The following is a 15,841-nucleotide window of genomic DNA, read 5'->3' as shown; positions in this document are numbered from 1 at the left end:
GCAGATATCTCATCAGTTGTACTAGATTTGAACACTGTGGAGGGGATTTACTAAACCTGGAGCACTCAGAATCTGGTGTAGCTGTGCATGACAGCCAATCAGCTTCTAACTTCAGCTTGTTCAATTATGCATTGACAATAAAATCTGGAAGCTGACTGGTTTCTATGCAGAGCTGCATCAGATTTTGCATCCTCAGTCTTAACAAAAGATTTATTGAGAACTGGACTCAGCCACTACTGAGCACAGATATTTATACAGCCACACTGAGCTAGCTGAGAAGGCTTGCAGGTAGCCAAGACACTTTCTCCTCGGAAACATCCAAAAGTAAGAAATATTTAAAAAAAAAAGTTTTTAGGTATGCTGTATGAATAGGAATGCACAACAACCATATAATGGGATTTTCTTAAAATTAATTGTGAACATAGAAACACACTTTAAAGTGACCCTGTCATGCAAATATATTTTTAGAACCTTTGTGACCTGTAAGAAGAAGTATTACATAGTCATCTTTCACAAGACTTGTCTATTGGGTAACTGACTAATCCTGTATGGTCTATCTTCTAGGTCTCCTGCAACTCTCAATAGTCCCTCCATCTGATCTTACGTCCATACTGTATTTTACAGTGACATGAAGTCTGAGGTAGGAATCTATGAAAGATGGAGGAACCAGTATGTTTACAGTGTAGTTTTTTCTCCAGGGAACAAAAGCTTAAAATCATACAGATTTTTAACAGCATGTTGAGTGGACAGATTGTTGGCTAGGCTGGAAAGGACTTAGCTGTCATGGTACATTGATCGAACAAATGACAAAGTCAGAGGAAGATGGAACATTTTTAAAATTGATTTCAAGGACCTCCAAGGTAGTATTCTCAAAAATACTTTCTGTACCACTTGGCACACCACATAGGCAGCAGGAGCTTCAAGAGCTAAACAAGCAGCGGAGGAACTGGCAAGAACACTACATTTCAAAAGAGCCAATTTTACTAAGCTGCACTCCATACTACATGACACTAAATGGGACCAAATTCTTGCAACAAAGAGCATTGAAGAGATGTGGGAGTTCCTAAAGGATATTTTAAACAATGGCATTCTTCAGTGCAGGGGCGGACTGACCATTCGAGCACTCGGGCACTGCCCAAGGGCCCGGGGTCAGTAAGGGGCCCCATGAAATGCCCCTGGTACCTTTTTTATAGGCTTTTTTGAGTGTGGGCAAGGACACAGGGGCCTATTGCCCGGGGGCCCCATGAGTTGTCAGTCCATCCCTGCTTCAGTGTATTCCAATGGGTAACCAATATAAAAGAAAAAAGTTAAACCTTGGTGGCTAAATACTAACAGAAAAGTGCATATAAGGCAAAAAAAAAAATATAGGGCCAGGAGGGGTGGTCCGACCTTAGACTAAAATGGCTGCTTAGAACAAGAGCTCCTGCTACCAGAGGAACAGATCTAGCACTACCAGAGGTTCTCTTGCAGTTCTACATGGAGAAAAACTTCCACAGCAACCTGGCATCATGCTCTCACTTCTCATAGGATTTAGGAATGCTGCTCAGCCAAAATATCCCAGAAATCTAACGCACACCAGTGCCCTTCCCTCCATTGCACAGCCCAGCTTACATGTGGCCTGCACAACTTCCAGCTTCCCAACAGCAACCGAGCCTGAGTGATCTCCACAGAATCCCCCCAGTCATCAAAGATACCTTTTCAGCAGCTATCACTGACCTGCACAATGACATCCCGGCAATTGCAGGTAGGCTGAAAGACATAGAGAAGATTACAGCTCATCATGGAAATGCCATCCTCTGCATGCACCAAGCAATAGACACCCACATGCTTCAGCTGCAAAACCTTCACCAACACCTAAAAGATCTAAATAATAGAGGTCGTAGAGAAAACTTCAGAATACATGGCCTGTTGGAGTCGGTCGAACAGGATCAACTCCTCCTCACTATTCTGAATGTCTCCACTAAGCTGCTAGATTGGCCACCATTCACAGCCATTGATATGGAGCAAAATTCATCATGACCTGAGACCTAGGGACAGGGAATGTTACCCTCCGTGGGATGTGGTGTGGTGTGCTTACGAAAGAGATTCTTCGGAAACCCTGTAATCTGATTCATTTTATGCACACTAACATTCACATTTTTCAAGATCTATCGAACATCACACATCAACACTGTAGAGATCTCTGACTCCTACTTCACATTCTTTGCCCTAAGGGCATACACTACTGTTGGACGTTTCCATTCTGCCTCACCACCTCTGCTTTGGGCTGTATCGCACACCTGCAAGTTCCAGAGGACCTATAGTGCTTCTGTGAGACTCTGGTTCTCCTCATGGTCAAGCTACCAAATTGACACAGCGATTTTTGCTCATCAACTACCTGTAGCCGACCTCCCCGAGAGAAACCTATGGATCCCCAGAGCAAGAGGCAGCTCCGATACAGGTCACCTGCAAGGGGCTCTCCGCATCCCAACTTGCAAAGAATACAGCATGGGTCTAGCATTTCCTATCCACCCAAAGAGACAGCTGCAATAATTGAGGCCTTCTACTAAACATTCCACTGGATCAGAAACATGACCTGGTTTCTTGCTGTTCTGTTCGTTTGAACTTATAAGTTTACTGATCTCATCAAGCTTGTTTAGCAAATTGCAAACCTGATACCTGGCTCTGCAGTCCCTACTTTGGGCAACTCCTTATCTGTGATCTGTCCTCCCCTCCCCTGTTGTTTTTCTGCTGCCACCACCCAGAGGAGCTCCCAACCTTTTTTTTTCTTTTTGGGTGATCTGTGCAACTTCCCTCTACTCAAGCATTAAACTGGACAACTGGATACATGCCTTTTTGGTCTAGTCCTCCTCGTATCGTTTGTCATCCTCTTATGTACTCACAGTGCCTACATTCCCATGGATCTGCTCAATGCTAGAACCTATCAATATTGCCCTGCATGTACTCAACAGCTACCTGTGCCTCCTACAGCAGGGCAAGTTCTGTGATTGGTTACTGCCCTGGCAGGACTCTTGGACAGTACATCTATGCATAGCCTTACATTGCTCCAGTAACTTTTTTAAAAAAAATATTCTAATTAATGATCTTGCGATGTTTGACGAGACTCCTGATATTTCCTTGGGCTTGATTATTCAGAATCTATTGAGACCTGCCAGGATTCAATTAAAAGAAAATGTAACTTACCTAAAAAAAGAAGGTTGTTGTTATCAAATCTTCAGTTTAAATGATATTCCAGGCAAAAGACAAAGTCAACGTACAAATGGGCTTTTTTTTATATATCCCTCGATGTGTGTGTAGTTCAGGCTTCAATATTCACTTTCAGTCTTGAGCTGTCCTCCACAGTACTCCTCCCCACCACTGGATGCCGTCACCAAGGAAGACTGAGGAAAGAGTGTAAGAGCGGGATTAGGGATGAGCCAATGGTTCCAACCAAACGTTGGATGTTCACATGTTCAGATGAACGCCTGTTTGGCTCCATGCACTGTGGGAGCTGAACATCTTATATAGAAGCGGTATATCTACTCTGACCACCATAAATCTCAACCACCACAACAACGGTCAATGATTATGCATGATGCACATTGGCTATTTTACTCAGGAAGTAAAAATGTGTAGGAAACGTGTTGACCAGATTGCAGCTGATGAAATAGTGATGTATGAGGGGGTGACAACTTAATTCCCAGAATGGACTGTAAACCTACCTATACCTTACCTATACACTACCAGCTGTCTCCTTGTGAAGTGATGCACTTTTCTAGCTGACTGTGCCACTGCCGGAAACATTCCTGGAATTTTCTTTTCTGCAACGCTGCTCAGTATCTTTGTCACGGTGCGCTGGATGTCCGGAATGTCATCAAATCTGTGTCCTCCTAAGGCATTTTTTAATTGTGGAAACAGCCAAAAGTCGCAGGGTGCTGAGTCAGGGGAATAAGATGGTTGTTCAAGTTTCGGAATGGATTTCTGGGACAGGAACTAACGAACACTTAACGCATCATGTGCAGGAGCATTGTCATGGTGGAGAATCCACTTGTCAGGCTAGAGTTCTGGTCTTTTCCTCCACACAAATTCCTGTAACCTTTTCCTTTTCCACATTTGCATATGTCCCTTTGCCCACTTCCTGCATCATCGTGGACATCTTCCGCCCCACCTTAAATTGCTTATTCAATTTAAAAGTACTTGATTTTTTCATAGAATGTTCATCATAAGCCTGTTGTAACAGACCTAATGCTCCCCTCACACTTTTCACCATTTTCAAGCACAATTTGATGTTAATCCACTTCCCCAGATTTCTGTCACTCATTTTCCGCCAATAGTGCAAAGCACTTGTCGGGGCTCCGGGTATGACCAGAGGTGTGTGGACCGACACAGGGAAACACAGACTTCAGGTATAGCATGTAAAACAATATATTTTATTAAGGGTAACACAAACATAAACGCAGTGCAACAAACCAAACCCAAAACTAACACAAATACGTACAACAAGGTGCAATAAACCCAAACCTTAACTGATATATATATATATATATATATATATATATAAATATGGAGCACAACGTAGTCAGGTGGGCTGGGTCGGTAGCTAACGGGAAGACAAGGTACAAGGAGTAGGCAGAAGATTGGTCAGGAGTAGCCGAGGTCGGTGCAGGCAGAGTTCAAGCAGAGTCAGGATCAAGCAGAGAGAGGATCAGGCAGGAAGCAGACAGGATGCAGGTACAGGGGCTCATGGGAACAATACACCAAGGCCCTGACTGCAGGCCTGGCCATTCCTTAAATACACCTCCTGCAATCAGCCTCAGGTGATGGCTTGATTGCAGGAGTGAGCTTCTGGCTGTTGAGAGCACCTGCTGGCCAGCCCTGGTACTGCAGCCCACAAGGCAGGTGAGTCCCACCACCATTGGCGAGTCCATTCCTGACAGCACTCACGTGTTATTTCTTCTACTACTACTGAGTCAACTGGTCTGCGACCAAGGCAAGTGTAAGATAGAATATGTCAGAACGCACTCAAATGTGAATTGCTGTGTGACACATCACTATAGGGCTAGACCGCTGGTGTTCCGGGAATTACATTGTCATACCTTGTATGTCAAATCAATCTTATGATTGGTGGCCTTTGAGAAATTGGTAGGTAATTACACTCACTGTCCACTTTATTAGGTACACTATTTTTTTTGCTTTACATTCTCACGTGGCTTTACATTATCTAACTTCATTGTGTGTAGTACAGCCACACTGGCATCCCTTTTTATACCTGTAAATTTAGAAGTCCCAGTTTGACTTGACCACCCCTTGTACACTCACTGGCCACTTTATTAGGTACACCTGTTCAATTGCTTGGTAACACAAATTGGTAAGTAGCCAATCACATGGCATCAACTCAATGCATGGAGATACCATGTAGATATCTAGACATGGAGACAACATAGTGCCAAGAAAATTTGCCCCACACCATGACACCACCACCACCAGCCTAAACCATTGATACAAGGCAGGATGGATCCATGCTTTCATGTTGTTTACACCAAATTCTGACCCTACCATCAGAATGTCGCAGCAACCCGTCTGCCCATTCTTCTCTGACTTCTGATATCAATAAAGCATTTTTCTCCACACAACTGCTGCTCACTGGATATTTTCTCTTTTTCAGACCATTCTCTGTAAACCCTAGATATGGTTGTGCATGCAAATCCCAGTAGATGAGCAGTTTTTGAAATACTTAGACCAGCCCGTCTGACACCAACAACCATGCCATGTTCAAAGTCACTTAAATCCCCTTTCTTCCCAATTCTGATGCTCGGTTTGAACTTCAGCAAGTCACATTCACCATGTCTAGATGCCTAAATTTATTGAGTTTCTGCCATGTGATTGGCTGAATACCAATTTATGTTACCAAGCATTTAAAGAGGTGTATCTAATAAAGTGGCCTGTGAGTGTATATTTCTCTGCACAAAAGAGTGGAGGGATTGATTTGCCAAAGGCAAATAGACTGTACACTTTGCAAGTGAATTTTCCCTTAGCTTAAGGAATGAGGTGAAGCCCTGCTGACTTCTATCATTGAATCAAGTGCAAGCAAAACTTCACTTTTTTTTTACATTTCTTGCATGCTACTGTGTATCCTTTGCAAAATCAGTTTTCACTACATTCATAAATATTAAAGAAAAAGGGAATAGTGAAAAAAAAGTGAATGGCCCATTTGCCTTTAGTAAACTAACTCCTATAGTGGTATACTTGGAAGTAACAAAATGTATTCGGGGGGGGGGGGGGGGGGGTGAAGTCATGTGAATCTTGAAAGTAGTGAAGGGTTTTGATTCAAGATAGTGTAAAATATACAGTACATCAATGGACCTCTTATCTGTCTACCAATGGAAAAAAATTCAAATTCTCAATACCTGGTGCAAATAGGGGACATTTTGTAGTGCTTGCTAATGTAGGATGGGGAGATATAAATTTTTTCGGGTCCCATACTTTTAACAATGAGTCAGTATTAGCCTTGAGTATAGAGCTTGGATCGTGGCAGGGTCCAGGTAAGTGCGTACAGAGCCACCAGGTCCTAATCCATAGGGGTTTATTTACTAAAGCTGGAGAGTCCAAAATCAGACTCCCTTCTGCATAGAAACCAATCAGCTTCTAACCTCAGCTTGTTCAATGAAGCTTTGGCAATGAAACCTGAAAGCTGATTGGTTTCTATGCAGAAGGGAGTCTGATTTTGGACTCTCCAGCTTTAGTAAATAAACCCCATAGTGTCTATGAAAACCCACGGGATGATGTAGGTGTTAGCATGCAGGTTGGGCTCTGTTAGCAGCTAGGTAGTAATTAGTTATATTCAGGTTCTCCAGACCTCCAGGTAATTAATGTTTGAAAACATATAGATTTGACTCTAGGTCACATGGATCTGAATTTATATTGAATAATATCAACTGATCAAATAATTACCGCGCTCTAATACTAACTAAAAAGTGCTCAGTGCATGTAATATATATGTAAAATATTCACTATTGATATCTTAAACATAAAAAAATTAATATTGCCATAAACTATTAATCACTGTGCAATACTAATATAGATGTGCCACTATTTCATCAGTGAACCAAGTGGTAATTCATAGTGAAATATAAAAAACTATATATAAAAAAATATAAATAAATTAAATGTAAAAATAATCAATATTAATTCATATCTAAAGTTCCAAGTGCAAAAGTGCAAGAGTGTTCCAACCAGATCAGATAATACTCTCCTTCCAATGTTTGGTATTCTTCAATCTTGCAGCTTTGTAATTGGCCTGTGTGCCTGTGAGGGATAATCCCTCCTTTGATCCACTCCTTGTTTCAACCACTGAATGTTCCTCGCATGTATTTTCAATAATATTTTTGCTGTATTTTAACAGCTGTTGGGAGCATTCAAAAGTAGTAGAGTCGTTTTGAAAGGTATCTCATCTTAACCATTTGCCGCCCGGCCAATGGCTGTTTGGCGGCGGCAAAAGTGCTTCTGCATGCCGGGTGCACGCCATTTGGCGTGCTCCCGCACATGCTCAGTTCGCGCAACTGCAGAGCGGCGCAGCAGCGCGATCTGTCACCGGCCGTGTATCTCGGACACGGCCGATGACAGATCCGAGTACCGGCTCCCGTTGCCGGTACCATGTGACCTGCTGTGACCAATCACAGCAGGTCACATGACAGTTGTATACAATGGATGGCTTCATTCATGCCATCCATTGTATACTAATGCCTAGCTGTGAATGGTCACAGCAGGTCACATGCACATGTCATGTGATTAGCTGTGACCAAATCACAGCTAAGCACAAAAAAGAAAAAAAAACAGAATGAATTGATTTCATTCTGGTAAATGCTTGCTTATAGCAAAGTAATACTTTGCTATAAGCAAATTGTGTAAAAAAAATAAAATAAAATAAATACTGTTCACTTCCCCAAAGTAGTACAATGTTACTATGGTAACATTGTACTACTTTGGTCATAGTAAAATATGAAAAAAAATCTTAAAAAAAATTTAAAAAATGTAATAAAAAATTAAAAATAATAAAAATGTTTTTAAAAAATTAAAAAAATATATATATTTTTTTTTTATACTGTCACCAGTCAGTGTCCCTGTTCATGCCAGTTATATGATGATGCTGTACTGCACTGGTGACAGTATGTAAAAAACAAATTGTGAAAATAATTTTTTAAATTTTGTCATTTTCCAAAAAATTATGACAAAAAAAATACAACTTCAAAAAACTCGCCATTCCTCTTATGAAGTACGTCGGACTGTCTACTCTGCAAAAAGGGGTCATTTGGGGGATATCTGTACTGTCCTGACATTTGGGGGATATCTGTACTGTTCTGACATTTGGGGGATATCTGTACTGTCCTGACATTTGGGGGGATATCTGTACTGTCCTGACATTTGGGGGATATCTGTACTGTTCTGACATTCTTGGACCTCAAGAAATTAGATTGGCTGTCAGTACTTCAGGATTGATCAATATTCAGATCTATACCATAGTTTGTGAACTCTATAACTTTCCTACAAACTAAATAATACATCCTAATTTGGGTTATTTTCACCAAAGACATGTAGCAGAATACATCTCAGCCTAAATTTATGAAGAACAATTATTTATTTGTAAACTTTTATAACAGAAACAAAGAAAAACGTGTTTTTTTCAAAATTTTTGGTCTTTTTTTGTTAATTTAGCAAAAAATAAAAACCCCAGCAGTGATTAAATACCACCAAAAGAAAGCTCTAGTTGTGTGAAGAAAATGATAAAATTTTAGTTTGGGTACAGTGTTGTATGACCGCGCAATTGTCATTCAAAGTGTGAGAGCGCTGAAACTTGAAAACTGGCCTGGGCAGGAAGGTGTAAAATTGCCCGGTATTGAAATGGTTAATCACTGTAAAACATCCTAATCAAAAGCTTTGGGTCCCTATGCATCCAGACTGTGGAATCAGTGAGTAGTTATTCACGGAGTTTCATTCATAAGCCCGTACACACAGGCTGAATATCATCCAAAATCAGCAGGTATAGTAGATAACGGCTGACATTTGGCCCATATGTCCAGGTTCTTGTTTGACAGAAGCCGATCTTATGGCCAGCTTTGGTCGAACAAGCTTGGTGGAAAACCAGCAGGCGATCGGCATCCCATCAGTGTTCTTAGCCAATGACTGCAAGAGGGTGGTCCCCCTGTCAGAATACCATAGTTCAGAGAAGATATTACTAACATCACATTGTTAGCACAGTGAACTCCTTGTGAGCTCATCAGCTTTATTTTTGTTCCGCCCCGTGTGTATCAGACTTAAGTAAGGTCAGTTAGAAGCTTGTATATATATATATATAAGGTGCAGCGCTAAAATATCATAAATAACATATTATAAATCAAGTGCAAATATCAGATCACACTGAGGTGAGATTAAGTGAAATGAAAAGTCCCAAAATAAGGCCCGACGTGGGGATCCGATAGATCCTAATGGGTGCGTGGGATAAAGTTCCAGTGTACCACACGGTGAATCTGGGGTAAAAATTGCTCACTCACCAGAAGTGCGTCAAAAGTACGCATATAAGATTTATCCTGTAGTATCAGGTAGTGGTCATCAATTGCCAAGATAAGGACAGGGTCATACACCTTCCAATCGCAACTCGAGGTGGGTACTCCAAAATTCTTAAACGTGCCTCAAACGTGTCACCATCTGGGGTCCCCTTTTTTGAGCAGGTTCTGCAAGTGGGGACTAATTTGAATTATCTGTCGATCGATCTGCTTCCTGATCCTGATTGGTCCATCGGTCTATGTCAGACAGTTGAATGCAGCAGCTCCGGCACGCTCAGTTAGAAGCTTGCTCAGCCTTTCAGCCAGACAATCTAAGTGAGCAACCCTCTAACTTTAACTTACTAAGAATGAAAACCTAATCCTTGGAGCTGTCATCCTTCACTCCACATAACCTGACATTCTCAGGGACCCTTTCAGAATCTTACTAGGCATTGGAGAGTGACCACATTTTGGATTCATGTGGAATCTCTTCTAAGTTTAAGGTTCAAAATTTTACCACACTTACTTTGAAATGAGCAGAGGAGTGGCCTAGGAACAGAAGCAGACTGACAACTCATGGGGCCCCCGGGCAATAGGGGATCTTGGGGCCCCTGTGTCCTTGCCCAAACTCAAAAAAGCCTATGAAAAAGGTACCAGGGGCATCTCATGGGGCCCCCTACTGACCCCAGGCCCTCGGGCAGTGCCCGTGTTTCCAGATGGTCAGTCCGCCCCTGCCTAGGAAGCTGTAAGGGTAAATTGGTATTAATCATTGCATTAGTGACAGGCGCATGCCCATATACGCGAGTGAGCATTCGCATGTGTGCGCGCCTATGTCCAAGTGCCTGCACATCTGTTCAGCTCGTAAGGACTCTGCGCATGCGCATATTTGTGCGCCGTGGAACTTCACCTTCACTATGGGCAGGCCTTTCCTGACAAAAAGGATTTTTGATTAGGTTTTGATTAGATCATATTTCCTCACCTCTGTGATTAAGGAAAACCAGAGCAACATCATGATGTCACTTTCGGTCTGGCCTGGATGTAAACAATTTGCTTTTTTTTTTAAAGTATGAAATCAATCGTTATGCTTTTAAAGGTAGAGGAGAGGTTTGGGGTGTTATAGACCTCAGATGTCTACATAAAGAGGACATGTCCTCCCTTACTTTTTTTTTAGAAGCAATGATTCTAGCACTAGACCTCTGAAACTCTAAATAAGTAACCTGTAAACATTTTTAAATTGATGCCTATGGAGTTTTTTTTAAGTATTGCAGTTTGTTGCCATTCCACAAGAGTGTGCAATTTTAAAGTGTGATATGTTATAGTTGGTGTAGTATGTATAGTGCATATACAGTGGGGCAAAAAAGTATTTAGTCAGCCACCAATTGTACAAGTTCTCCCACTTAAAAAGATGAGAGAGGCCTGTAATTGGCATCATAGGTAGACCTCAACTATGAGAGACAAAATGAGAAAAAAAATCCAGACAATCACATTGGATGATTTGGAAAGAACTTATTTGCAAATTATGGTGGAAAATAAGTATTTGGTCAATATGAAAAGTTCATGTCAATACTTTGTTATATATCCTTTGTTGGCAATGACAGAGGTCAGACGTTTCCTGTAAGTCTTCACAAGGTTGGCACACACTGTTGCTTGTATGTTGGCCCATTCCTCCATGCAGATCTCCTCTAGAGCAATGATGTTTTGGGGCTGTCGCTGGGCAACACGGACTTTCAACTCCCTCCAAAGGTTTTCTATGGGGTTGAGGTCTGGAGACTGGCTAGGCCACTCCAGGACCTTGAAATGCTTCTTACGAAGCCACTCCTTCATTGTTTGGGATCATTGTCATGTTGGAAGACCCAGCCACGTTTCATCTTCAATGCCCTTGCTGATGGAAGAAGGTTTGCACTCAAAATCTCACGATACATGGCCCCATTCATTCTGTCCTGTACATGGATCAGTCCTCCTGGTCCCTTTGCGGAGAAACAGCCCCAAAGCATGATGTTGCCACCCCCATGCTTTACAGTAGGTATGGTGTTTTTTGGATGCAACTCAGCATTCTCTCTCCTCCAAACACGACAAGTTGTGTTTCTACCAAACAGTTCTATTTTGGTTTCATCTGACCATATGACATTCTCCCAATCCTCTTCTGGATCATCCAAATGCTCTCTAGCAAACTTCAGACGGGCCCGGACATGTACTGGCTTAAGCAGGGGGACACGTCTGGTACTGCAGGATCTGAGTCCCTGGTGGCGTAGTGTGTTACTGATGGAAGCCTTTGTTACTTTGGTCCCAGCTCTCTGCAGGTCATTCACTAGGTCCCCCATGTGGTCCTGGGATTTTTGCTCACCGTTCTTGTGATCATTTTGACCCCACGGGGTGAGATCTTGCGTGGAGCCCCAGATCGAGGGAGATTATCAGTGGTCTTGTATGTCTTCCATTTTCTAATTATTGCTCCCACAGTTGATTTGTTCACACCAAGCTGCTTGCCTATTGCAGATTCAGTCTTCCCAGCCTGGTGCAGGTCTACAATTTTGTTTCTGGTGTCCTTCGACAGCTCTTTGGTCTTCACCATAGTGGAGTTTGGAGTGTGACTGTTTGAGGTTGTGGACAGGTGTCTTTTATACTGATAACAAGTTCAAACAGGTGCCATTGATACAGGTAATGAGTGTAGGACAGAGGAGCCTCTTAAAGAAGAATGTACAGGTCTGTGAGAGCCAGAAATCTTGCTTGTTTGTAGGTGACCAAATACTTATTTTGCACCATAATTTGCAAATAAATTCTTTCCATATCAGCCAATGTGATTGTCTGGATTTGTTTTCTCATTTTGTCTCTCATAGTTGAGGTCTACCTATGATTCCAATTACAGGCCTCTCTCATCTTTGTAAGTGGGAGAACTTGCACAATTGGTGGCTGACTAAATACTTTTTTGCCCCACTGTATACTGTATGGTATAAGTATCTATTCACTCGGCATAACATCATCTTACAAATTTTACAAAATAATTGGGTTATATATTTTTTTTATTCATTAAAGTGTACTTTTTCCCAAAAAATTGTGTTTCAAAAACCACTGTGTAAATACCTTGTGACATAAAAAATTGCAATGATCACTTTTTTATTCTCTAGGGTCTCTGCTAAAATATATATATATATATATATATATATATATATATATATATATACACAGTATATATACACTATATTGGCAAAAGTATTGGATCACCTGCTTTTACACACACTGAACTTTGATGGCATCCCAGTCTTAGTCCATAGGGTTAAATATTGAGTTGTCCCTACCCTTTGCAGCTATAACAGCTTCAACTCATCTGGAAAGGCCCTCCACAAGGTTTAGGAGGGTGCCTATGGGAGGGTTTGACTATTCTTCCAGAAGCACATTTGTGAGGTCAGGCGCTGTTGTTGGACGAGAAGGCCTGGCTCGCAGTCTCCGCTCTAATTCATCCCAAAGGTGTTCTGTTGGGTTGAGGTCTTTATGGACCATGCATTGTGCACTGGTGCGCAGTCATGTTGGAACAGGGTGGGGCCATCTCCAAACTGTTCCCACAAAGTTGAGAGTATGAAATTGTCCAAAATGTCTTGGTATGCTGAGGCCTTAAGAATTCCCTTCATTGGAATTAGGGGGCCAAGCCCAATCCCTGAAAAACAACCCACAGCATAATCCCCCCTCCACCAAACTTTACACTTGGCACAATGTAGTCAGGCAAGTACTGTTCTCCTGGCAATTGCCAAACTTAGACACGTCCATCGGATTACCAGGCTTAGCCATGGAAACCCATTCCATGAAGCTCTCTACGCACTGTTGTTGTGCTAATCTGAAGGCCACGTGAAGTTTGGAGGTCTTTAGCTATTGACTCTGCAGACAGTTGGTGACTTCTGTGCACTGTGCGCTTCAGCATGTGCTGACCCCGCTCTGTCATTTTACGTAGCCTGCCACTTGGTGGCTGAGTTGCTGTTGTTCCCAATGGCTTCCACTTTGTTATAATCCCACTAACAGTTGACAATGGAATATTTAGTAGCCAGGAAATGTCATGGATGGACTTAGCTCATGAGAGCGACCCATTCTTTCACAAATGTTTGTAGAAGCAGTCTGCATGCCTAGGGGCTTGATTGTATACACCTGTGGCCATGGAGGTGATTGCAACACCTGAAACCAATGATTTGGGTGGGTGTCCCAATACCTTTGGCAATATAGTGTATATATTGCAAAAATCAATATTTTTTTCTAGAAAATTACTTAGACCCCCCAAACATTTTATTTATATATATATATATATATATATATATATATATATATATATATATATGTGTGTAAAATGTTTGGGGGGGGGGGGTCTAAGTAATTTTCTAGAAAAAAATATTGATTTTGGCTTGTAAACAAAAAGTGCCAGAAAAGGCTTGACCTTCAGTGAATATACAGCAGCAGCAATGGGATTGTAAACATTTCTGTCTTTATATATTCTTCCTACAGCACTTGAATTGGTTGATTCACTTTCGTTAAATAGCTAAATTATCATTTTCTAAAAGAAATTAGCCTACTAATAATTGCCCCATATACCAGTAACAACAAATCCCATGAAAATATCCTTGAATATTTTATATTCCCAGTGGTATCACATGGTCCTATCCAGTTATATATAAAAGCAACAAAACACTGTTATGGGATAATTTAACATCTAGCCAAGAATGAGATTCAACAGTTATGATATTTGTTTAAAAAAATACTCAATTATAATGTTCCATCTATGAAAAGGTAATTAATAAAAATTCACTATGAATGCTTCCAGAGCACTGAAACTCTCTCATCAAGCTCACATCACTATCACTTTATGGCTGAGATGTTTTGCCACTAAATATTACGCACATTACAAACTTGGTCCTAGTTAACAGTGTTTTTTTCTTCAATCTTCTGATTACCAATGTGCAAAATGGTCAGCTAACAACAACCAATCAGAAATGATATTTCAGTAGTCTCGCCTCAGTCAAATTAATTGTGGTCGGTTACTACGGCTATTTCTCGTTATACTGATTTTCTTCTCAAATACTTTATCTATTGTGGGCTATGGATGCGAAAAATCATACCATAAGTGACATGATACACCTTTTAGGTTTTCAGAGTCCAGAAAACTTAAAATTTTTATTCTTTTTTGTTTTCTTTACCATTTACTCTTTGACAATGTGTGGAAACCTCCTGATCATCATGCTGGTGTTCTATGGCAAAACCCTCCATTCTCCCATGTACTTCTTCCTCTCTCAACTGTCTTTATCAGATATCTTGCTGGCAACAGATATTCTTCCTAATATGCTCCATGCTATCTTGATGAAAGGGACCTTCATGTCATTAACTGACTGTGTCACCCAGTTTTTTTTCTTTGGAGTCTCAGAAACTTTGGAAAGTCTTCTTCTGACTGTGATGTCTTATGACAGATATGTGGCCATCTGTAAGCCATTGCATTACGCTTTGATCATGAACAACAGGGTTTGCTGGATAATGGTCATCACAAACTGGATGGCAAGTATTTTAATAGTATTAATTCATACTTTGACCATATCACAATTACAGTTTTGTGGGCCAAATATCATTGACCACTTTTTCTGTGATCTTGACCCCATTCTATCACTCTCCTGCTCTGATACCGCCACTGTACGTTTAGAAGTGACATCACTGAGCGCTCTTTTTGTAGTCATCCCATTCTTTATCATCATTGTATCGTATGTTTATATTATAGTCACCATTTTTGAAATGTCATCTAATACTGGAAGAAAGAAAGCTTTTTCAACCTGTAGCTCTCACATGGCCGTTGTTTCCATGTATTATGGTACTCTGGTTTGTATTTATTTGGTCCCTAGTAGGGGACAGTCATGGAACATTTCTAAGTTTCCATCCTTACTGTATACTGTAGTCATTCCACTGCTGAATCCCATTATATACAGCCTGAGGAATAAAGACTTGAAAAAGGTTTTAGGAAAACTAATAAGCAATTCTTTTAATATGAACTGAAATAGAGTTCTCACAGAAAATACTGAGATAATTTAACCAAGCATGCAAGATAAGATCGAGTTAACATTTGTAAAGTTGTAGTTAAAGGCATTTGAAAGAGTTAAAATGTAGTTACTGCATTTTTTATGAGAAAATGTATACTGTGTTTCTTGAAAACCTACAATATATTACATACAGGCAGTCCCCAAGTTATGAACATTCGAGTTTCGAATGACTGAGAGTAAATCTAGCCCTAGGAAACAAAATTTACTCCTGTAAGAGTTATCATGGGAAAATAGTATCTCCACTGAAGGTTTTTCACCAATCCTTGT

At 40.9% G+C, this 15,841-nt stretch overlaps 1 protein-coding gene across 1 annotated transcript; it reads left to right on the top strand.

The window, feature by feature from the left end:
• Positions 1-14,591: 14,591 nt before the first annotated feature.
• Positions 14,592-15,530, top strand: LOC149452612 (olfactory receptor 1M1-like). Its single transcript, XM_089689291.1, has one exon. It carries the CDS (start codon positions 14,592-14,594, stop codon positions 15,528-15,530), a length of 939 nt encoding a protein of 312 aa, XP_089545417.1.
• The last annotated feature ends 311 nt before the right edge of the window (positions 15,531-15,841 follow it).

Source organism: Staurois parvus, unplaced genomic scaffold (genome assembly GCF_062004578.1).
Source record: "Staurois parvus isolate SC_StPar_1 unplaced genomic scaffold, SC_StPar_1.0 ptg000470l, whole genome shotgun sequence".
NCBI classification, from domain to species: domain Eukaryota; kingdom Metazoa; phylum Chordata; class Amphibia; order Anura; family Ranidae; genus Staurois; species Staurois parvus.
Note: the sequence above shows the minus strand (reverse complement) of the source record. Positions and strands in the feature narration are given on the sequence as shown.